General features: G+C 42.7%; 1 protein-coding gene across 11 annotated transcripts in view; it reads left to right on the top strand.

Annotated features, from left to right (window-relative positions):
* LOC102237105 (RNA binding fox-1 homolog 3) overlaps positions 1–22,616 on the top strand; it is a 538,118-nt gene that overhangs the window by 503,615 nt on the left and 11,887 nt on the right. For 10 of the 11 annotated variants that reach the window (XM_005803185.2, XM_005803183.2, XM_023348365.1 and 7 more), the window contains 7 exons: positions 4,158–4,250; positions 5,678–5,738; positions 6,391–6,444; positions 11,827–11,959; positions 13,668–13,707; positions 16,564–16,622; positions 21,348–21,426. In XM_005803185.2, coding sequence (XP_005803242.1) covers positions 4,158–4,250; positions 5,678–5,738; positions 6,391–6,444; positions 11,827–11,959; positions 13,668–13,707; positions 16,564–16,622; positions 21,348–21,426 — 519 coding nt within the window. The remainder of the gene's footprint in view (positions 1–4,157; positions 4,251–5,677; positions 5,739–6,390; positions 6,445–11,826; positions 11,960–13,667; positions 13,708–16,563; positions 16,623–21,347; positions 21,427–22,616) is intronic. The other variant, XM_023348371.1, reaches the window with a different exon arrangement.

The raw sequence follows: 22,616 nt of genomic DNA, 5'->3' as shown, positions 1-22,616 counted from the left end.
TGGTGATTTTAGATTTTAAAAAAGATATTTTTGTTCTTGTAACAATGGTGAGTGTTGAGGCTACATTCACACAGCATCTCTTGACGCTCACTTCTGATTTTTTGCTGAAATCCAATACTTTTTGCGCAGTCGTTCATGCTACTAATTAAATGCGACTGCAGTCAGACTTCTGTGAACGTATGCGCAGAAGAAGAACGTAGACGTCCCGCCTCAGCGCTCTGTTTATGGCAGTAATAATGGCCGCCGTTGTCTATGGATGGATATAAAGACAGAACCGACAGAATAGTCACCAAGTCAGAAAGAGACTAAAAAAAGAAAGAAAGAAAGTCCAGCTAACAGCAGCAGCATTGACTGTTTGGATGTGGACAAATCCATGTCCAGCAGTTGTTTACGTCCAGATTTATGGCGTCTGGCTTCTTCTGCAGCAGAATCATGATGCACATTTCACATCAATGACATAAAATTTGGATTTGGATCAATAATATATTATTGAATATTCCATATGGAAGTGGCGCAAATCAGATTTTTCTATGGTGAAAACATTTAATTGGACCGTTCACACTGCCATGAAAACGTGGGATGTAGGTTGCAAAAAAAACTAACGGATTTGGTTCACATTCAGCTGCTGTGTGAACGTAGCTTAACTATTTAAAAATCTGGTGGTACAAAAATTAAAAACTTACAGTGGTTGTGTTGTTAGGCTTTTGTCATTTGCAGAAACTTGTTTCATTTAATTAAAACGGTCAACATTTCAGGCTCCATTTAGTTTGTGTTTAGCGTCGCCAACCAGTTCCCCTAAAATCCAAGGGAAGTTGCAACAGCAACACATTTCTAGCAGGAGTTCTGCTTCCGTGTTTTTATCATCTCAGGAGCAACAGGAGGAGAGAGGAGAACTTTAGGCATCGATTTGTGTTTATTTCACATCGTTTACACTCTGAAGCTGGATTAAAATCACACGAACGTCAGAGGAGCAAAACTACAAAACAGCAGCAGCACAAAATACAAGCTGATGGAAAATAAAATGTTCAGCAAAACGTCCTGGTGAATGAAAACGTACAAGCTTTAGCACGTTGCCAAAGGTAGTTAGCTGCTTCAGTTGTCATGGTGATCCTGTGGTTGAAAAATGTAATTCCCTCTGGGATTAATAAAGTTTTCTTTAATTGAACTGAATTGAAACTGGAGAGACCTGAACCCTGTAGAGAATCTATAAACTGTCGTCATAGCAACCTGCACTTCCTGAACACCTGATGCTTACCTCCTCCGTGCTACACCGCATTGATGCAGTAATTTATGCAGAAGGAGCCCAAACCAAGAACTGATACTGTTCCGTAGGAACACATTTCTGGATTAAAATCATTCTTTTTAAATCAGTTTGATTAAATATTCCAATTTTCTGTTAGCTACAATTATTCACAAATAAATCCTTAAATCTACATATTTAGATTTAGTGACTCAAATTAACTTTTTAATGATATTCTAATTTATTTAGGTGTGCCTGAATAAATGGGGTGTCCAACTTCAAGCAATCGTTACACAACCAAATAAATATAATTTATCAGTATTGAACATATCTAGGCTGTTTCCTCACAAATAGAACATCATGTGTCCATATGTTGAATAAATTAATTTAAAGGAGCGACATGAAGGATGAAGTTGGCCTTATTTTGCATTTCTTCTGGTTATAAATAAAGAAATCCAATAATAAGACCAAAACTAACAATGTGCGACTACCTTTCTCAGCACTTTCTGACTTCCCCTCTTTATGCGGCGCTGGGCCTCGCTGGTTCCCACCCCGGTTGTTAGTCTTCATAAAAAGGTCACAAATATGCAGATTTATTTAAATAAGAAGCAGCTCAGCATTTTTCCCCAAACATGGAGCTGCTGTAGTTTTAAGTAAACAAAGCTCCAACCGGGAGGCGAAGTATCGGGCAATACGTCCGTCACGCACTTTAAAACTCATCCATGATAAGCACCCGGTGACCGAACTTAACCCCGACACGGATCGCATCAATCCCAAACACTATCTGAGCGTGGAGAGGCAGGAAAAATGGCCGCCGCAGCGAGGCGTTGCTGCGGCATCAGTCAGGACAGGTGAAGCCGTGACCGGCCCGGCGCGGCTCATCCAGCTGCTCCTTTAATAGAGAGTAGAAGCTCCACGGCTCTACATTCATAACGCCGACAGCTGAGGCATGAATCCTATCGATTCCCATTGATAGCTGGGAGCTACTGGGAGCTACTGGGGGCTGCTGGGAGCTACTGGGAGCTACTGGGTTGGCGTTGGGGCGCGTGGAGAGTCCAGGAAGCAGCCGCCGCCCCAACGCCGCTGCTGCGCTGAGCCTCTTCTGCCAGACAAGATGGAGCACCGGATAAACCTGCCTCCTCCGCCGTAACAAGCATTTATTGTTTGTGCCCCACAAAGCCATTACCCATGATGCCTCTCTCCCTCGCGCGCTCTCTGTGCTATATAATGAACCTATCAGGCCATTAATAAATAATCTATTTCCTATGAAGCTTTGGCAATTTGCATTCAATATGTTTGTCTCCTTTGAAAAATGGCGCCTCCACTCTCTCCTCTTGTAAGCTAATTATTTGGCGTGATAAAAAAACGGAGTCGGGTGAGTGTCCAAAGGATTAATTTTGCCCTCAATTCTTTTTTTTCTGAATTTATTTCTTTATCTGCGTTCCCCCCGCGGACAGGTCCCGTGTTATTTATGCCAGGAGTAGCAGCCGGGGACGTGCACGCCGGATCGCGGCGCTCGCCGTCTCTCACATGTATTACATCCTCCAGCAATTATCAGGCAGCAGCGGCCATGCTCCCTGCACACCGCCATGCGTATATATAGAAACTAAAGGAATGGGACTTGTTTGGCCAGAATATCTTAATGGCTCAGGTCCAGGATCCCAGTCCACATAACTCAGCGAAGTGACAAAACCCCCCAGGGGAGAGAGGCGGGAGGACAGGGGGGGATGGAGGTTGGGTATATTTTAGTCAATATCGTTTCTTTGGTTTTATTCCTACTTTCTGTTAAGATGTTGAACCTTTAAGATCAGGTTTCACACTGCAAAAACACAAAATCTTACCAAGAAGTTTTGGTGCATATATCCTAATACACTTTAAATATGAAAAACTAACTTAAATATAACTTTTCAGTAAGATATATGAGTTTGTTTTAACTCAATAAATCCTTAATATTGATTTAAAAAGTACTACTTAGGCAGATTTTCTCTCTAAGAAAACATTGTACCTTTACTGTAAGTGAAATAATCTGCCTTTTTAAATCAATGTCAAGTGATTATTGACTTAAAACAAGCTACTATTTCTTCTTGAAAAATTACTTTTACGATAGATTTGTCTTATTTGAAGTGTAACTAGAAATTAAATTAAAAATAATTGGTAAGTGAGAAATCCTCCTCTTTTGCTCCTGGGCCTCAAACGAAGGGGAACACTGAAAAAACATTACATCTTACCAAGTATATTTGTTTAGTTTTTTGTTAAAATATCTGAGTACACTTGGAATAAGACAAAATCAACTTTAAAGTAACTTTTTCAGTAAGATATAGGAACTTGTTTTGAGCCAATAATTTCTTAAAATCAGTGAAAGAAGTTTAGCTTGGCAGATATTCCCACTTATAACAAGACAATTTCCTCATAATCTGCCAGCTGAACTCGTACTTTTTAATCAAAATTAAGGAATTATTGCCTATATCACGCTGGAAAGTTACTTGTAAGTTAATTTAGTCTCATTTTAAAAGTACTAAGATATTTGCACTGGAAACTAAACCAAAAGTATTTGGTGAAATTGCGTTTTTGCAGTGATGCAGAAGGAGCGAGTTGTGGCTATAATTAAAGCGCCATCATGGCAGCCAGCCGTGTTTTCTGACTTTTGCCCGTGCCACGGCAGCTGTGGCGCTTAATTGGGTAAAGCGGGCAGGTCTGCTGGTGTTGCCGTGTGAGGTCGTGTCACCGTTCTCGGATCTCTCTGTTTGCTGTTTCCTGACGCCTCACTAACTGCCTCTAATTAATCTGGCTGCTTACAACCCGCCGCCGCCGCCACTGCTGCTGCTCACCTTCTCCTGTCTTCTTACCTCTCTCTCTCTTCTCTTCTCCCTTTGTGTGTCCTTTCTTCCTCCACCTGTGGCGACCGCGCCGCTCTCAGGGCTTTGGGTTTGTAACTTTTGAAACAAGCACAGACGCCGATCGTGCGCGAGAGAAACTAAACGGTACAATCGTAGAGGGACGCAAAATCGAGGTGCTTCCACTTTTCCCACATTTTCTCCTTTCCTGCCTGCTGTGTGCTCAGTTTACCAACTAATCCAAGCATTAGCATGTGGCTACAGTGTGTGTGTGTGTGTGTGGGTGTGTGTATGGATGTGGTTGCATGCATGCATAATGGTGCGTGTAATTTGTTCTCAGTAGAACGTGGGATCCATACATGTCCAGCTGGACGAGCCGTTGTCCATCATCACCTGACAGCAGAATGAATGCATGCCATCATCAGATCTGAACCTGCATTTCCTGCGTTTCATGTTGCCTGCTTTAATTCTGCTTTTGTTTACAAAGTCGCTCCTGTCAGGTTGACGGGGGAAACTCAGAGCGCAGGCTGAAGTTTCTCCCTTTCTTTGGCATATATTTGGGTTTGCAACCAATTAGTGAAACTGGAAGATGCTCGTTTTTGCTCAGACATGTAGGCTAATGATGCATGCTCTCATCTTTTTTTCTTTAGAGCAGCAGAAATATTTCTGATAGAAAGAACAACTTGATGTTTTTTCTTCTTCGATTGCTTTTTTGTACCACTGAAATGTTTCAGATCATCAAACTAATTTTAAAATCAAACTAAAATAACTCTAAAAATTGTTAAAACCAACGTGGCTCTGTGTGGAAATGTAACCGCTCACTTGATTAATAAATAGAGAGCCACATTTTTAGGAAAGCCAGACCTGATTACTGCCTGAAAGGGATAAATGAGCCTCAGATATAAAGAAAATTGAAGGTTTCTGAAGTCATTTCTGAGGCTGTGACTCCAGAGAACCACAGTGATAAATAAGACTGAAATGATTTATCGATTATGGAAATAATTGTCAGCAAATTTGTTAATCAATAAACTGAATAAAAAAACTACATTTTCTGAAAGATCAACACAATCAAAGCAGTAATTAGACCAAAACTATAAAAAAATACATCATGCATTCAAAAACAGTTTTTTTCTACCCAGAATTCCTCAGGTGGCAGGTTTAACTTCACCTGATTCATTTTCTGTAAATAGATCAATTAAATCTCCCATCAAACAATCAGCTGATCAGTGTGAAACTCTATTAGAAAAAGAAAAGGAAACCTGGAGTCAAACTCAGCGCCCGTTTGCTTCGCTGCTTCAGGATTTATTTTGTCGTAATCGATAGAACCATGAATCTTGCTCTCCTTTGGAGTGGCCTAATCAAAGTCCAGACTTAAAAATCCTCCAGTGTAACTGAATTAAAACAATTCCCCAAAGCGAAAAACTGGTTTCTGTTAAATTTGTCTGATAATCTGAAACAGAATTGATTCAAAAAGCACAAGGAGAAGATTTTATTTTGAGAATGTCTTTCATTCCTTTTGGTTTGCTGCTTGCTTGTGGCCCTCCTGAATGTTTCGCTCGTGTTGTTGGCGTCTAATCCCAGAACGTTTTTCCTGCTCTGCCAGGTGAACAATGCAACCGCACGAGTGATGACAAACAAAAAGGTGGCCAACCCTTACACAAACGGTGAGTAACGTCATTTACTGTTTAACATTTGTCTAAATAAATTTAAACTAATGATGTCAAATAAAAGTCTAAACTGACAGCATTATCCACTATTTGTTCCAGGAGAGCATCAATAATTAATGTTAATTTTTAAAAAGTTCTGGTTCCACTGGGAGAATATTTCACTCATAACTTCAGAAAAATGTAAAATAATCTGGAACAAGCTCTTTTTCATCACTACTAAGGAATTACTGACTTGCTGAAAAGTTACTTGTAAGTTAGTTTTGTCTTATTTCCAGTGTACTAAGATATTTAAATCAAAAATACGTGGTAAGATTTTGCAGTGTGTTTGCTGATAAATTACTTTAATCTCAAATCTCTAAGTAAGTAGCGTCCTGTAGGCAAAGTATCCAAAAACTGAACTCAAGTAACAGTAGCAGTACTTCAGTATATTTTTACTCAAGTAAAAGTAAAAGCAGTAATTCAAGAAATAACTAAAGTAAAAGGTAAATTTTCTTAAAAAAAAGTTACTCCAGTAAATGTAACTGAGTAAACGCAGCGCTGGGGGCTGTGAAAGCTGAGCCACGCAGTCACAAGCATAACTTTAGCTAAAAGAAGAAGAAATAAATAGTTTTTATTATCATTTCTAAGGTGTGTTGTTGTGTGTGTGCAGGCTGGAAGCTGAACCCGGTAGTAGGAGCCGTGTACGGTCCTGAACTGTATGCTGGTAAGACTGTTTGCTTTTTTCCCCCAGTACCTTTCCGTCGCTATCAGCCGCAGCCAATCCCGATCTGACCCCCTGAATTCCTACAATCGGGTTCATCCTGAAGCGACTGAACATGAAATTCCCCGTGAATCAAAGTGAATCTAAGCGCGGCGCCGATAAGCAGTGGATGATCCGAGCCGCTCCGAGTGGCTGAGGGAGCCTGAGCCATTGTTTGCGCAGTGTGCAACTGTAAAGCTGCGGGAAAAGAAGAGAAAAAAAATGATTTCAAGAGCAAGCGCCCCTGCAACTGTTATCAGATTGTGGAGGCTGCTGCTGGGGATGGATTTGCCAAGTGCGCCAGATTGACTTTTACAGAGCTAACCGAATAAGGGAGATTGAGTGAGAGATATTGTTGGCACCCACCCTGTCGAAGGCCGCTATTCCTTCTGGTCTCAGTAATGGAGGAGCGAGATGAGCTCAGTGGGGTTTTCCCTATCTCTCCCTGCCTCGACATGCCAGCTTTATTGCTGTATGTTATATGAACCCTTTGCATTTTAATGAGGGGGAAATGGTACTATTTCATTTGGAAGAAGTGCTGAGCACATCGCGCCACTTTAACGGCTTTCCTTTCTGCTCATTAGACTAAAATCTGTTCATTCCCCGGACAGCTTTACGGCGAACCTCTAAATAACTGTCCATGACAGAAAGCAGTCATCTATCATTTTTATTTCAGCCCCAACCCCTCACCCTGCCTCCCACTCACCTCCCCCCCCCACAGCACTCCTTTCGTTTCGACATCTTCCTCTGATAATTATTTGTGCGTTCACACACACACACACACACACACACACACGCTCCTTTTACGGCCTCATGCTCATTCATTTGGACGCGATCGGGAAGAATTTTCCCCAAACCGAAATGTGAGCGTCATATAAGCGAACGTTCACGTTCCCGGCCTACATGCAGCTCCACCACCTGCCCCGCTTCCAGACTCTCAGACCAAAGCATCGCAGCATACAGAAATAGATAACCTATGTAGAACACAGACACTAATACATGTCTCCTCTTCCATGCACGCTTCCTCTATTTTCCTCACACACACACACACACACACACACTTCCCAAATCATCTCATAAATCAGAGGGAGTGTGGTCCACCACTCCAGGCAGGGGAAGCAGGAGGGGCTGTGTGATTTATTGGCTGCTAATTTTTCAAGTCGTCTTGACATGGCGCTGGAGTTTGCCAAGCCTAAACGACAACATATGCTTGCCAGCTGGGAAGATGGGAAACATAAATAAGAGATACATTTTTGAAACAAAATCTGTGGAAAACTGCTTCCTTTTTGTAAAAAGAAAAAAAAAACAAGACTTGAGATCTTATGGTGTTTCCTCTTTCAGGGAAAAAAAAACAAAAACAACAAAAAAAACGAATCATGTTGCAGAATTTTTCCAAAAACGTCTCGGTTATAGTTAATATAGTTTCGGTGGGAGTAAAATGGGATATAAAGGCGATTAATCACTGTTTATCAGTCCTCATTTCTGTGCAGGAGATCAGTGAAATTGGGAGCCATAAATCCTGGCTCGGTGACAGCACACTTCGTCTCCATTCGTCCTGGCGCTACAGGTTTATTGTCCTCAAAACCCATTCAGGAGAATGACGGATGAGAGCCTCACGCCGGCTCCCCGCTCTTAACCTCTTCCAGGGTAGATTGGCTCCTCCTCCCGGTGGGGGAGGGGGGCTGGCGGGGTCTGCGGCATCGGCCCCTGGCTCCACTTCCTCCTCCAACTGAGGGCTCCCAATTAAACGAAGAGAGCTGGCAATAAAAGTTAGCGCTGGCACAAATGATGGTGTGCAGTAGCTGGTAGGCAAACAATAACTGTGCTTACCTTTCTCCTGTTTTAATGTGCGCTAATGTGATTTTAAACTACATAATTTATGCAGAATGGACTCAAACGGCCATGCAGGAACACATGGGTGTGGTGCTGGAAGTGGCAGCAGTCTGAGCGGCTTCTTTGTTAATGGAAATGATTAATTAGACGAGCGTTACAGGGTTCCATATTAGTTTTGATTTTATTGTTCATCAAAACAAACCAGATGCAGGTGTTGGAGTTGCGTTAAAATGGAAAAGGAACGATTAAAACGGCTAAGAAAAATCCTCGGAGGCGGATGTGCGTGTTGCACTGTTTAGCTCGTTGCCATGTAATTGGCAAACTTTTCTTCATTACTGGCGCTGGAGGCTTTGGGCGCCGCAGACAGCTGTCACTTAGAGGCGCCGTCGTATGGCCGCCCCCTCAGGCTACCACTCACACGCTCTTCTCTGCAGCTAATTCCAACAGAGACAGCAGATGAGTGGCTTTTCACTCACCAATTCATATCTTCACTTACTAAGGTGGAGTTTTCTTGAGGACTGGTGGAAATCCAGCAGCTGTGTAAATGACAGAAAAGAAAGGCTAATTGCCGTCTTAATATATGTAGACAGATCCTCTCATTGTTGGAGTGTACTTTAGGGGGATAATTAAGCTCCAGACTCTTGATTAGATTAAGCTGTTTTTGGTCCCCAGTGCGTGGATTAAACGCTGGTGTATCTGAGCAGGAAGTATTAGAGAGCTCAACCTTGTGGAAAATCAGATCTTTCTTTATGGGAGCCGGTTATGACCCCATCATTGGCACGGAGCGGGATTACCCCAGGTCCGACTGGCTCTGCAGGTATTGAGCTCCTCTCAGGTTGACACGGATGACATATGAGGTGCAGCGTGACCCCGCCGCCCTCCGGCACATAACTCATATTTTCCCCGGCGCCCCTCCTGGAAAAGGTGTTTGACTTTGGTGGCTGGAGCCGGCGTGTGCTCCCGCTCGCCGCGCCTGTTGTTGCTTTTCACGCGCCTACCAAGGTGTGACAGTGTCTTTGATTTATGGGTTATTATTGAAGCAGTGTAGCCTATCGCCAACTCATTATGAGTTTACATTCACATACATCACTGCATGCAGATTGCATACAAATTTTCAAAAAAGAAAGGAAGACGCATAATTTATTTTTCTTTGGAGGAAACACCTTAGAACGAGGGTGTATGTGCCCTTTAGCGACTGCATTTTCTGACGTCCACTGCTCCCAAAAAAAAAGACTAATTTAAATGTCAAGGTCAGCACTATAAATCACTTTTGGGGGAAAAGGGGCACCGGTTGGTGCAGCAGCAGTAAAGAAAGTGGCCTGCATGTTAGTGGGAGGGTGCAACGCTGGGCGTCACCTGGCCAAATGAGATGCAAACTTTGAATGTGTGTCTGGACCCACTAATGGAGCATGATGTTAATGGTGGAAGACATTAAACCTGGCTCTGCGTGTTTTTAAAAGCACCACTAATCTGTCTCCTTGTCAGCTTTATTGAAGCAGCGGGGCCGGACTGCAGCGTTGTTCATTACGGTGCTCAGTGGTTGTAACCAGCTGCGGGGTTAACGCCACAAACGCTGAGCGCGCGCCGACGCTTCTTTCAGATTGGATTCATGCTATTAACCGGCCAACAAGTTCGTACCCTCCGATCGGAGGCGCTCTGCGATGAATTCACTCAAAACTCGTCATGGAAATGAGGAAAGTAGAAAAACAGGGTTTCTGCAGGCTTCAACAACTCCAATTTTAAGTTGTTTTAAAACCTTTTGGCTAATTTGAGCTGAACAAATATGTCCAGATTATTCTTCAAAGTGTAACATATTTATTTATGTAACTAAAATGATACTTTTTATTCTCTTAAAGAATAACTGTCATAATTTCGTTCAAAGATAATTTAGGAGAAAATTGTATATTGGACTCACTTGACTGTTAGCTAGTTACGCCGTCAATGCGCCCCCTAGTGGATCCTTATTATAATAACAATATAATAATCACATATTTTATGAGATTAAACGAAGGTGTTATTGGACTGTATCCCTAATTTATTACTCAATCTTTTCTCACGTTTGATTGTTGTACACTGACACATAGATCAGTCCAGGGAAATGCAGTTAAATAGTTTTAGACTTTACAAAAAGAAAAAAGAAACAAAACCATCTATTTTAGCTCATGCGCAAATTAGCTGTGCTTCTGGTACAGATTGTGCAGCCACAACCAATATGAATTAAATTTAAGAACTGTATCATGACAGAAAAGTACAAAAGAAAAATGCATGGACAGATTTTATGCAGTAGTAGTATGCTATTTTTGCACAGAATGAATCAAACGTCATATGAATTAGCAACAGAAGTGAGCCGATGGCGAAGATGAACATCATCCAGCAAACAGCGACCAATTATACATGTAAAAAAGCTAGTTATATAGGTACGACTTTATTTAATGTAGTGTAATAAAAAAAGTTATATACAGAGAAAATAAATTTAAAACAAAAAGTAAGCAAAAGAACAGTAAAGCATAATTACACTTTCCAAGGAGCTTATTTTTTACACCCTCCCCTCTTACCTCAGTTTTTATGTTAGCCTAGTTATAACTCTTATATTCATATCAATGACTGGAACAACCCATTGATATTTGCAGAATCAATAATTTTTAAGGTAGTGGTAGCCTCAACTGCCCAAAGTGTCTGTGTGCGACTCAAACGTTTGGCTGAACAAAAAGTCCTTCAAGAAAAATACACTACATGTAACATATGGGAGTAAATAGTCTTAAATTAGTGTATTTAAGGATAACTTACTTTTTAAGACATTATAAGGCCTTGATTTTAGATACAGCTTGAATAAGTTGAGGCAAGGGTGACGATGGGGCGTTTTCAGAGGATGAAGGATAATGGTGCTGACTGTTTTTTGATGGACTCGGTGCAGGAGGGGTGTGTGAGGGAATTACAATTGCAGGAAGAGTGGAGCCCAAGTTAATCATGTCTGTAGATCAGTGTGTTTGTATGCACCTCTGCAGGCTGTAATCAGACAGCCTCCGGACTGATTGAAGGTTAAACGGAGACCTGAAGTTCCCATTAGCTGTCCTCTAATCTTGCCTTGGCCATTTTTTCACATCTGCCTTCACTTTTCACCCCGAAAGATCAGCTGATTGTCAGATCATCCAGTCAGGTTGTCCTGGAATCGCTCCTCTTCAATTTAGACCCATCGGGTCCAAACTGTGCGAAAGCCATGGAGCGAAACTAGTGGTGCAGCATCCATTAGCCGCCCGGACGCCAAGGCTGGCGAAGAACGCGCTCGGCAAATGTGGATCCTTGCTGAGTGGGACACAAAGCAGCGAACTGGGGAAGGGGAGATGCTCGATGAGGCGCACCTAGAAAAGATTAAATCTATTGTTTCCTTGTCTTCCACATAATGCTTTCTGTCATAGAGAGAGCAGAGCCACACGTCCCTCTCTAATGTATTCTGTCATAAGGTAAGCAATGCCAAGTGGAGGCTTTTCTCTGAAAGTCGTTTTCTCTCCACAGTAACAGGGTTTCCCTACCCTGCCACAGGCGCTACGGTGGCCTACAGGGGTGCCCACTTGCGGGGACGAGGACGAGCCGTGTACAACACGTTCCGCACAGCTCCGCCTCCGCCACCCATCCCTGCTTACGGAGCGTGAGTCTTTACTCTCTAAACCTCTGAACACATCCACCAGCACTCCACACAGTAACCTCAACTCACAAATAGAAAGATTTACCTCAAGTAATTAAATTCAAAATGTTAAAATGTGACAGTATAGGTCCATTAAACACAGAGCAATACATTTTAAAGGAGTAGTATTATGTACTATTCATCAAAATAAAGACGTACATGGAGGGTTGCTTTGATTTTTTTCATGCATGTTTGAGAAATCCTTTAATCAACCATTTAGCCGTTAAAACACCTGGATGGATCTAGCCCCGCCTTGAAGACGCAGCTCCTCCCCCACTCAGCTCCTTCAGACTAGCCAGCAGCAATTAGCAAACACCTGGTGGAGCTGCTGAGCTCATTGTAGGAGCTGCTGCTCAGAACAACGCAGGTAAAAACGTTAAAGGAGGAGCCATGTTGGTATAACTTCCTGAAGGCGGAGCTTCAGAAAGAGCAGGAGTTTTTAAAGAGACAGAGGCCCAATTTCAAGGCATTAAATCCCACAAGAAAATTTCTTTTAAGTCACATTTGGTATAGCATTTTTATAACAACTGGAGGTAACATAGTTACTTGATTATGCTACAAAATGGCACTATGTCTGTGTAAAACACATAATACCAGCATTTTAAGAATTCATTTTTATTTTATTTTTTTAAATTGGGCTGACGGAGCAATGCTTCTCACTGAGAACTAGTTTGTATGATAAGATGCAGATTCAGTTTCACCAGATGTTTGCTGACTGCGGCTGCCACTAGTCTGGAAGAGCTGAGTGGAAACCAAGGATTCCTCAAACACGCATGAAAACATCAAGGCAACAATCCAGGAATGTGTCTGATGAGGGAATAAAACAGTAAAACACGATGCGAAGCTAAAAAAAAGATAAAGAAAATACTTAGAAGAAGTAAGAAATATGCTGGTTCTTTTCCAATTGATTATTGATTATTAGTATCTGAATTCTTCCAATGGACTCAGATAAAACCTGAAGACTTCTATAAAAACACCAAACAACATTCCCATTTTATTGGTCTGATGTCATTTTCTGTAGGCCAGAATCATTAAAATAACCAGAAATAAAGCACAAAGTAATACATTTATACTAGTTTCAGCTTTTCAAATCAATTAGTCAAATAAATAAATAAATTAGTTTTGAGTGACTTTATAAGTTTTTGAGATTAAAGCATAGAGGAGATGCGAGTAAACCTGAGAACCTGCTGGTGAGAGCTGAGATTAGCGGGCCGATGTCAGAGGACCGGCGCTCATCTGCTGCCTCTTATCAGCCGAGGTGTGTGTGGCCATGGGAGAGGTCCGACGGCGGCCGGCCCGACGCAAGGGGCCCGGCGCAGCCACCTATCTGTGATTACATCAGGATCAGACCAGAAATCCCACGGCCCCTCCCTCCCACTCTCAGGCCCTTTGCTGCCGCTGGCAGCTGCTTGATTTATACAGCAAAGTCATGTGACAAAGCTGCTTTCTCCTATTGCTTCCTATTGTCCTCCCCTCCTCTCTCCAACAACTGCAGCAACTGGAAAGACAAACAACTTTAGCAGAGCAGAAAATTGGACAGGGATTTGAGATGGTTGCACCTTTCAGTTTAACGTGTCATTCATTATTTGTGGAACGGCGCGCTGCGGCTGCCAGAAACCTGACCTCCCTGGCAAGCAGACTAACTCCTCTTTCCTGTCCTCCAACTTCGCAGGGTGGTGTACCAAGATGGCTTCTACGGCGCAGAGATCTATGTAAGTACAGTCGGCTTTTCCTCCTGGCTGAAGCAGACACGAGGCTCAGCCCTGGAGACAAAAACGTGATCTGCTCGGCAGCACCGCTGCCAAGCCCGCGTCGATTAGGCCTCGCTCCGCCATGCCAAGAAACCCGACAACAAAATTTAAAACCCCCTCAGCTCCTCCCTCCTCGCTCCCTTCCTGTGATCTCAGACTTTGGCAAAGAGGCAGACCCTGACTCAGTGTCCCGTGTTAAGTCGGGTCATTTAGATTCTTCCTCCGGTGCGGTGCTGGCTCTGAGGGCTTGGCCGGGATATCCCTGCCCGCCCCAGGGGGGTCTGCCCGGGCCGGAGTGGAGCCGGTGGCCCCCATACAACCGTCACCGCCAGGGAGATAAGAGCAGCAGCAGCAGATAAAGCGATTTGTTGTCCCTCTGCACATCGCCCTTCACAGAAGCTGTGGAGATGATGCTGAAATTACCGCACTGCCCCACTCTGACACCAGTCCAGACCTGGATGTGTGTGTGTGTGTGTGTGTGCGCAGTTCGTCCCTTTGATTTTCCTCCTGCTGAGACAGCGAGATGACAGTGGGCACGGCGGCGGTGACAGCTGCTTCTCACTTTCACCCCGGCCGACGCATGTCGGCGGCGCCGGCGTCTGGAATGAAACGCTAAACCCAAGTGATATATGGCTTACACACCGGCCCGCTTGATAGGACCGTATTTCAACAGCTTTTATTGCGCAGACACCCACCGCTACAGGAGAGAGCGGCGCTGCGGACTGAGAGAGGCTCAGCGAGCGCCTGCCAAGTCACGGCTGCTCTGCTTCAGCCTCCAGGAGGCCGAGGCCAAACGCAGTCGGATATCTGGGAAAACTATGGAAAAGTAGATCAACCTCAGAGATGTAAATCTTTCACTGCCTTTACATTTGATTCCAATTTTTAGAGTCACGATTCGATTCAGAAACCAATTTTTATATCATGAGGAAAAGACAATGTAAACAAAGAATATTTATTTAAAACAATGTTATAAAGTTCCATATTATATCTAATTCCATCAGTTTATATTTAGACAAAAATAGGTTTGTGCATAAAATTCTGTAACTTAAATGACCAGTATTAGATTAGCCTAGCTGTGTGGCTTCTTCTTAAATGAAAATTAAGAAGTCATTAAATACTATTATAATAAACTGTTTATTTAAAACAGTTTGATACAAAATTTTTGAGCATTTTGAACTTATTGAGAATTGCAGGACGATGAAATGTGATTCTCTACAGAATCAATTTTTTTAAGCATTTCTGTTCAACCTACAAATGAACCTTCTGGTGCCATGTTTGATTCCTAACAGGAAGTCATGGTTGTTTTGAAGCAATCTGATTGGCTGATAGGTTTAGCTTAGCGCTACACTGCCCCCTGTCGGTTTGGCATGTTTAAAACATGCTAACACACTAAAATGCAGATTTGATCTGAAAACGATCCAGTGTTTTGTTTGGGTTGTTTTTTTATATCATTAATCATGATAAGAATTTTGATTTATTGTTGTCAGAGTAACAGTGACGTTTAAAAAACCCTATTGTGTCTGTATTTTTACAATTTTCTCCAGTTTGTTCAATAGGACTGTCAATAAGTGTGAAAATATGATTAGATGCAGCCCTTTATGTGAACGGTCTCCTAAAGAAGCTACTAATCATCAAGTTTATTGTCGTTACAATATTGTGATGAAACTAAGACCGTATCGCCAACCCCCACTACTGTGTGACGTTTACGTTCTTCTTCTGCACACGCGGGTTGCTTTGGGAACGTAAACCGCTGCGGACGCATTTAATTAGTAGCATGAACGAAAACGCAAAACAAATTTTATTTCATCAGAAAACCATCAGCTTGAGCATCAGGACCGGCTGTGTCCCAAACAATCAGTCAGTGCTGTCAGAAACAGCCCATGCATGCAGCAGGACTGCATGCGCTAATACATATGCATGCTCCTCCATGCCGAAACACGCCGCTGCACACGTACATGATTGCGCTAACACACACCCTCCTTGACAAAATAACAAATGTGCAGCTCTGCTGTGTGCAGGATTTGACAATGCGGTGATTTATTGGCCCCTGTTTGTTGGGCCTGTTGCCGTAATCAGCGCGGTCCCAAGGCAGGCCTGTCCCACAGGAAGTCATCTGCTGTGACTTCCTGTCCCCTTGGAAAACAACGATGGGATCCAGTCGGATCGGGACGAGGACGCTCAATCGGACACCCCCGCCGCCCCCCTCATTTTAAAAATGAATGAAAACATGCATTATTAAGAGCCACCTATCCGGCGTATGGACACAGACGGGCACACACTCCGGTGGCGCTAATAGAAAAACAGTGGGAGAACGGCTTCATTTTTCAAAGAGAGTAATAGCAGCACTCCACAATGAGCTCTTTAATTCCTTCCCCACTCTGGCAAATGAATACAGCAGTCCTGACTCCCCGACGCTCCAAACGCCGTCGTCTTGCTTCATTTGTGAGCAGAAGAAGAAGCTGCTGCGGATAAACACCCTCCTCTGAAAACGGGACGGATTTGGGGAATCGGCTCCTGTTGCTGCTCCTCCACTGGGCTTCTGGTGTCACAATAAGTTGCTCCCCAAATGTGCTGCTTCCTCAGATCATCATTCACTCCCCTAATGCCACCTCCTGCTGCATGCACCATACATCAAACAGCACCCTCTGGTGTCTCAGAGGGGAGCTGCAGCTGCGCGGTGTGGGCTCAGGACCAGAACACTGTGCAGTGACATTTAAAGCTCCCAGCCTGGATTGTTGTTTGCTTGTGTATCTGAATTCTAACCTTTCTCTGAGCAGGTTTGCTTAATCACTAATTAATACTTTGGTATTTTAACAGGGCGGCTATGCAGCATACAGATTTGCCCAACCCACCACCACCGCTGCTTACAGTGACAGGTGAGACTCCCTCCCAGGCAGTAAACACTGCACCAACCATTCAAAGACTCGTTATATTATGGACATGGTTCTGATTCAGCTCTGGATCATAAGAACCACAAAAATGTTTTCTTTTGTTTTAGTGTCTGACAAATAAAAGCTACACATTTTCTAGTCTTGGTAAAATCTCAAGTTATTTTGTCAGGACCCTGACAACAAAATTACTGACTACGTTCTCTAACGTTGTTGTGACATTTTAATAATCTCATTATAGAAAAATCTCAGCTTGATTTTAAATATGGGTTTATTATCTCAAGATTATAAGACTTGAATTTTATTTCATTATCTTGCACTAATAGATGTCTGTTTGTTTTGAGTACAGCTGTCACAACTCAAACTGTTTTTGTTGTAATTATAGTAAAAAAAAATAATAATCTCCTAGGTGAAATCACATTATATGATTTTCAAATAATTCATATTTTATTGCATGAAATAAGCAAGAACTCTGGTCCTCTCCTTCACTCATCACCTGTATTACTTACTCCTCTACCTGTTGGAGCATTTTAGCGAAAGTAAAGCTGTAATGATTCTCTTGTGAAAGTAAATTTGTTGGTTGTCTCTTTGGCGCTTGCTTCCTGATTGGCTAAACGAGATTACGGTCCGAGACAATCCAACATGTTGAATATCGGCGCGGTCCCGATGTTCTTCTGACCAGATCACTCTTAATGGCAGGAACATCTCTGAAGATGGTAAGAAGACAAAAACTTGTAGACATGAATGAACTCAGTGGAAAATCCTTGGAGGGAACAAAACGCCTTTGTTGCCTGGCAACAAGCAAAAAACCAGAGCGATCTGGAGAAGATTGGACCAAACAAAACGCCTGGTGCAGTGCAAACCTGGTCCAAACCTACAGGAAACCTGACATCTGAAAAGTTCTATTTTTCTACTAGATTGAATGAATATTTATTTCAAAATCATATAATGTGATATTCTAGATTTTTTTGTCCGTATCTATTGAGGCATAACCTAAGATAAAAATGAACCCATGATTCAGTCAAGTTTATTTGTACAGCACATTTCAGTAACAAGGCGATGCAAAGTGCTTCACTTTATGAAAACATCAACAGTTGAGAAACCAGCACTCCATTTTGCCATCATCAAAAACATCAACGCTCTTCACATATGTTGGTTAATGTTCCCTTTATTATGGCTTAAGAGAAACAAAACAGACACAAAACAGACGGATTTTTGATTAGATTTAAAGGTTTCAGTGTTTCGACTGTTTTTCACTTTTCTGGAAGTTTGTTCCAGATTTGTGGTGCATAGAAGCTGAAAGCTGCTTCTCCATGTTTGGTTCTGGAAGGTTGAAACAACAGCAGCAGATATTTGATGTCTTTTTAAAGACCTCTCCATTCATTGGAAGTAAAGAAGCTTGGAAAAACTCAGCGGTTAAACCCAGAGATCAAGACGGTGATGCTGATTTAACTTCTACATGTTTTTATCAAAGGTCAAAACAAAAATACCAATTTTCCACCACCACCATGTCAATACGGCTCAGAAATCCCACCCAAATGTACTGTACTTATAATGAATCTGAATATTACTCACCTTTTTTATGTAAAAGTCTGGAAATATAAATATTTTCCATGCTCAGAGGCATTGTTGACTGACTTTTAAAGAATACATAGAACCCTGTATCTGTTCTGCATAGAAAGCCGTTGTAGTGACTGGTTGAAGACGCATTTCTCTTCATCAGCAGCGGGTGGGAATGATGGGAACATCTATACTACGTTCGACAAGCTATCTTTGGTAACGAGAACTTTACTGACTGAAGCAGAATTGGTTGAAGTGAAGGACTAGCAGAGGTTGGACTTTAGCTTCACGTAATTAGTGTTTTCCTAACAATAAGGAACATATCTACAGGCCAAACGTAGCGGTGATGAATGGTGGCTGCTTCATCAGCGTTTTACTATACTCTGAAGGTTATTTAGGGTTTCCTGAGGTTTTCTTCCTCTCATTTCATCTTATCCATTAGGCGTGCCGCTGTATTTTTTTAGCTCGGAGCTAAAGAACATGCACAGGGAAAAAAGGCTAACCTTGTTGGACTGGATGAGAAGAGCGGTGATATATGTCGTGACTCTGAGAGTGGGTATATCACTGTGGTATTTATGAATGGCCTCAGGTCTGTGGAGGGAGACGGACCAGCGGCTTCTGAGTGATGTCACTCCGGTTCAGGTGCGCTCCGTTCGGAGAGGCTGCGCTGATTCATTTCGGCCCCTGAAAGCTGTTGTCAGCCGGGATCTGGCCCGGTTTGGGAATCTAATCTGGAAAGGATTGAGCATGTCACTTGTGATAACGTACACCCTGCCGAGAGCCTGAAGATCATATCGATAATGTAAGATTTATCAGGCCTCGCCGAGCGCGGCTCGAATTATGAGCAGCCGAGCTCGGCGGGAGCAGAATTGGACAGCAGCCTTTTTCCCCTCTTTCAGTGATTTAATTCCTGTTTCTGTTGCCCATACCTTTCCCTGAGATTTAATATAATTCGCGCCCAGGTTGTTTGTTGTGCTTTGTTTGTTTGTTTCCGTTTGAATAAGCGGTCATGCCCATTGGATCAATAGGCGTTTGTCTGTATTGTCTCAGCAATACCTTATCGGACTTATCTGTGGCGCTAGGTCACCAGGATCTTGGAAGGCGTGTGAAAGCCTGGTAAAATATGAAACATTTATTATCTGAAAAGCCAACAGTGCTCACAGGCTGTATTACCAAAGCCCCATAAGTAACTGAACAGAGCTCAGGACGGTGAGGGAGGTCTGGACCCGCAGCGCTCCACCGAGGCTCTGAGGGGTCTGGTCACATTGGACCGGCCGTCTGACCTGCTGAGTTGGAGACTCGTTGGTCTTAAAGTGTTTCTGGAGCAACACCAGAAGAACCATCCATACAGGACATCTCCTCTTAGCTGCTATAGCTAGGCGACATTACAACGCCGAGTTATAGCTAGAATGTTCCAATGCAAGATGAGCAGGAATCTGTCACGAAAATATTCCTTAATTCTCATCTGATTTATATAAAATACTCATTAAGTTGAAGCTGAAGATATTTTGTTGCGTAAAATATAAATTTTCCCTGGATAGAAATCTAAGTTTGGTTTCTGTCGATGAAAGAGAACAAATATATCTTTTATATTGGACAATTTAATTTGACATAAATGCCGCTGTAGGAGATATAGGTTGTTAAATATTTTTATCCTATTTGATGGTTGTTCCAAATACTTTGATGTTTATTGAACAAATGAGATGATTAGTAAACGAAAACACAGAAAAACGGGTCAAAACTAGTCATTCTGCTTTTTTATTGCTCTGCGTCTCAACTTTACTCCATACGCAGACCTGTCGTCATAGCAACCAACTGACAACAGCTCCGTGACAAACATTTCCCACAATAACAATCAGTTACAGTTTTATGTTTTCAGGCTTGATGGTTATTTTGCGATTATTAATAAGTCGCGTGAACATTAGCTGTGGTTGATTAGCTAATTTAAACACAGATAATAATTATCTGTCAGAGAGTGGATGTGTGTGGGAGAGTGGGAGAGTGTGGGAGAGTGGGTGTGTGTGGGAGAGTGGGTGTGTGTGGGAGAGTGGGTGTGTGTGGGAGAGTGGGTGTTTCGTAAACAGAACGGAAACACACCAAATTCTGCAGCACATCTACATGTTAAAGTTGTCAAAGTCAAGCTAGCATAACCGACATATTTCTAGCTTTTTTTAAAGATTAAAAAGAAAAAGAGATGGGATAACCTTGAACCTTGTTTAGTGGTCGCAGTGTTCACATTTAGTAGAAAACACCGTGTCCCCTTTTCTGATTCTTTGCATAATTGTTCTGATTGGAGATGTCATTTTTAGAACATTTTGATTTTTTTACACCAATACCATTAGGTTTCCATAGTGATGTTGGAACCACCATCTTGTTTTGTATTTTACAACTTTGAATTCAGGTTAACTCCAGAATCAGAAATCAAATTTGGTATTTAAAAAATCAGACATTTTATTTCTAAGTCACATCGCCCAGCCTTAGCAGAACCTTTCCCTCCATGTCCTCCTGGGCCTAAACAAACGTATGTAGCTCGACGTACCTCATGTACGGCGTGGGAGCTGGATGTCTTGTTGTTTCCTTTAGGGGCTTTTCCTCTTCCTTTTTTTTACTCCCGGTTGATTCGGTGCCCTCAGTCCTTGGCTGGGTGTGCCTTATCTGCTCTGAGCAGACCCTCATTTGCAAGCAAGCGCTGAAAGAGAAAAAAAACACAGAGAAGCAAAGTAAATAGAGGAATATGTGAAGTCAAATAAATAAATAAATAAATGAGGCAGCCACATCTTGTCCTGTCTTAGAAGGAAATTGGAAGGATTAGTTCCAAACCAGCAGCAATGAAAAGACAAGGGCGTGAGCCCAGTGTGCAGCCCGGGTAAACAAGCTCCGGGGGAGAGACCCAGCCCTCCGGCTGCCGCTTTCCTCCCTCTGCTCTTTACCTATTCACTTAATCAAGACGACAGAGCAAAGACAAGCGCCTTGCACCAACCTTTGAACCGTCCTTTGTGATCTACCTGGTATAAAGCGGGAAGCCCAGGAGGCCGAGGAGGGAAATAACCGATTGTACTCCAGACTTTGAAGAGTTGAGCATGAAACAAGAATGCGTAACTGTTCGTCAGTGATAGATCAATGACTGTCTTCTCTGTGCTTCTTGTCATGCAGCTATGGCAGAGTCTATGCAACAGCAGACCCCTACCACCACACGATTGGCCCTGCTGCCACATACAGTGTGGGGACCATGGTAAGTCTCTGAGAGCGCCGCCTCTTCCCGTCTGCACCCCGACTCTGACATCATGACGGTAGCTAGCACACGCTGTACGACAAAGACCAGCGGCTGCAGCCATTCTGGTTTTTATTCACCTATTTTTTAATTTTAATTTTTTTCATTAATTAATTTAGTTTTTGCCATGCTCTCTGGCACACCCTAGTGGAACTGAGCAGTACTGTGAAGCCCCCAGCATGTGGAAGTTGGCTCAGACATTTAGTGCAATAACCGTACGTTCTCACCTCATGCATCACTGGTTTGACTCGAGTTCCTCCTGTAATGAGAATGATTTGTTTTCATTTTTCAAGCTTTTCTGTTTTTATCCGACCTCATTCAACTCGCCAGCGAGCGAGTTGCCTCATCTTTTCGTTTCCATTCAGCCAAACCTCTGAAGGGATGAAGTTCAATTGTTAATGTCTGTTTTTAGCTAGCTTTTGCAGCTACTGTAACATCAAAGATGAAAAGATTTAAAAAAAATAGAAGATCACCTTGTTTTGAAACTGACAGTTTCTCTTTGGTTTTGTTTTATGGCGAGGAGGGGATGGGAGCGGGCTCGCAGACCAAACCCAGAGATTAAGGGCCATGAGACGCATGCAGCAGCGTGCCGTGGGACATAAACAAGAGAGCGAGACAGAGGGGGGCGGGGAGTCGCCTCGCCCTCCTCTTCTGCCCAGTAGCCTGATCGGAGGCGCGCTCTCTGCTTGAGAAATAACTCAAATTTCCGGCATGCATGCGATTTTTCAACAGCAATAAAAAGAAAAATCTAAAGCTTTAAGTTCCCCGGTGCAGCTGCTAGCTAAAAGCTTTCATTAATTAAGACATTTCTTTCTCCCTCTTCATTTACTTAATTAAAAAAAATGTGCTTGAATGTTTTTTTATTCTTTCTTCTTTTCCCTCCAAATTTCCTTCCATTTTCCTCACTCTAAAAATCGTCCTCTTGATTGAAAATAGACGACGGGATCTGGCCCCTGAAATTATCAGAGCTAATGTTTGGTGTGTGTTGGGAGCTTGGGAAGCTTAACAGAGACCCGAGAGAGAGTGTGTGTGTCTGTAGGGTTGTGTGTGTATGTGTGTTAAACAAACAGTGAAGCTGCTGGGAGATGCTCTGCACAGAGGCTAATATCTAATAAACTCCTGAGCTAAAGAGAGGAGACCCGTTTGGTTCC

The sequence above is a fragment of the Xiphophorus maculatus genome, chromosome 16, assembly GCF_002775205.1.
Source record: "Xiphophorus maculatus strain JP 163 A chromosome 16, X_maculatus-5.0-male, whole genome shotgun sequence".
Lineage (NCBI taxonomy): Eukaryota > Metazoa > Chordata > Actinopteri > Cyprinodontiformes > Poeciliidae > Xiphophorus > Xiphophorus maculatus.
This window is presented reverse-complemented; position numbering and strand designations above follow the sequence as displayed.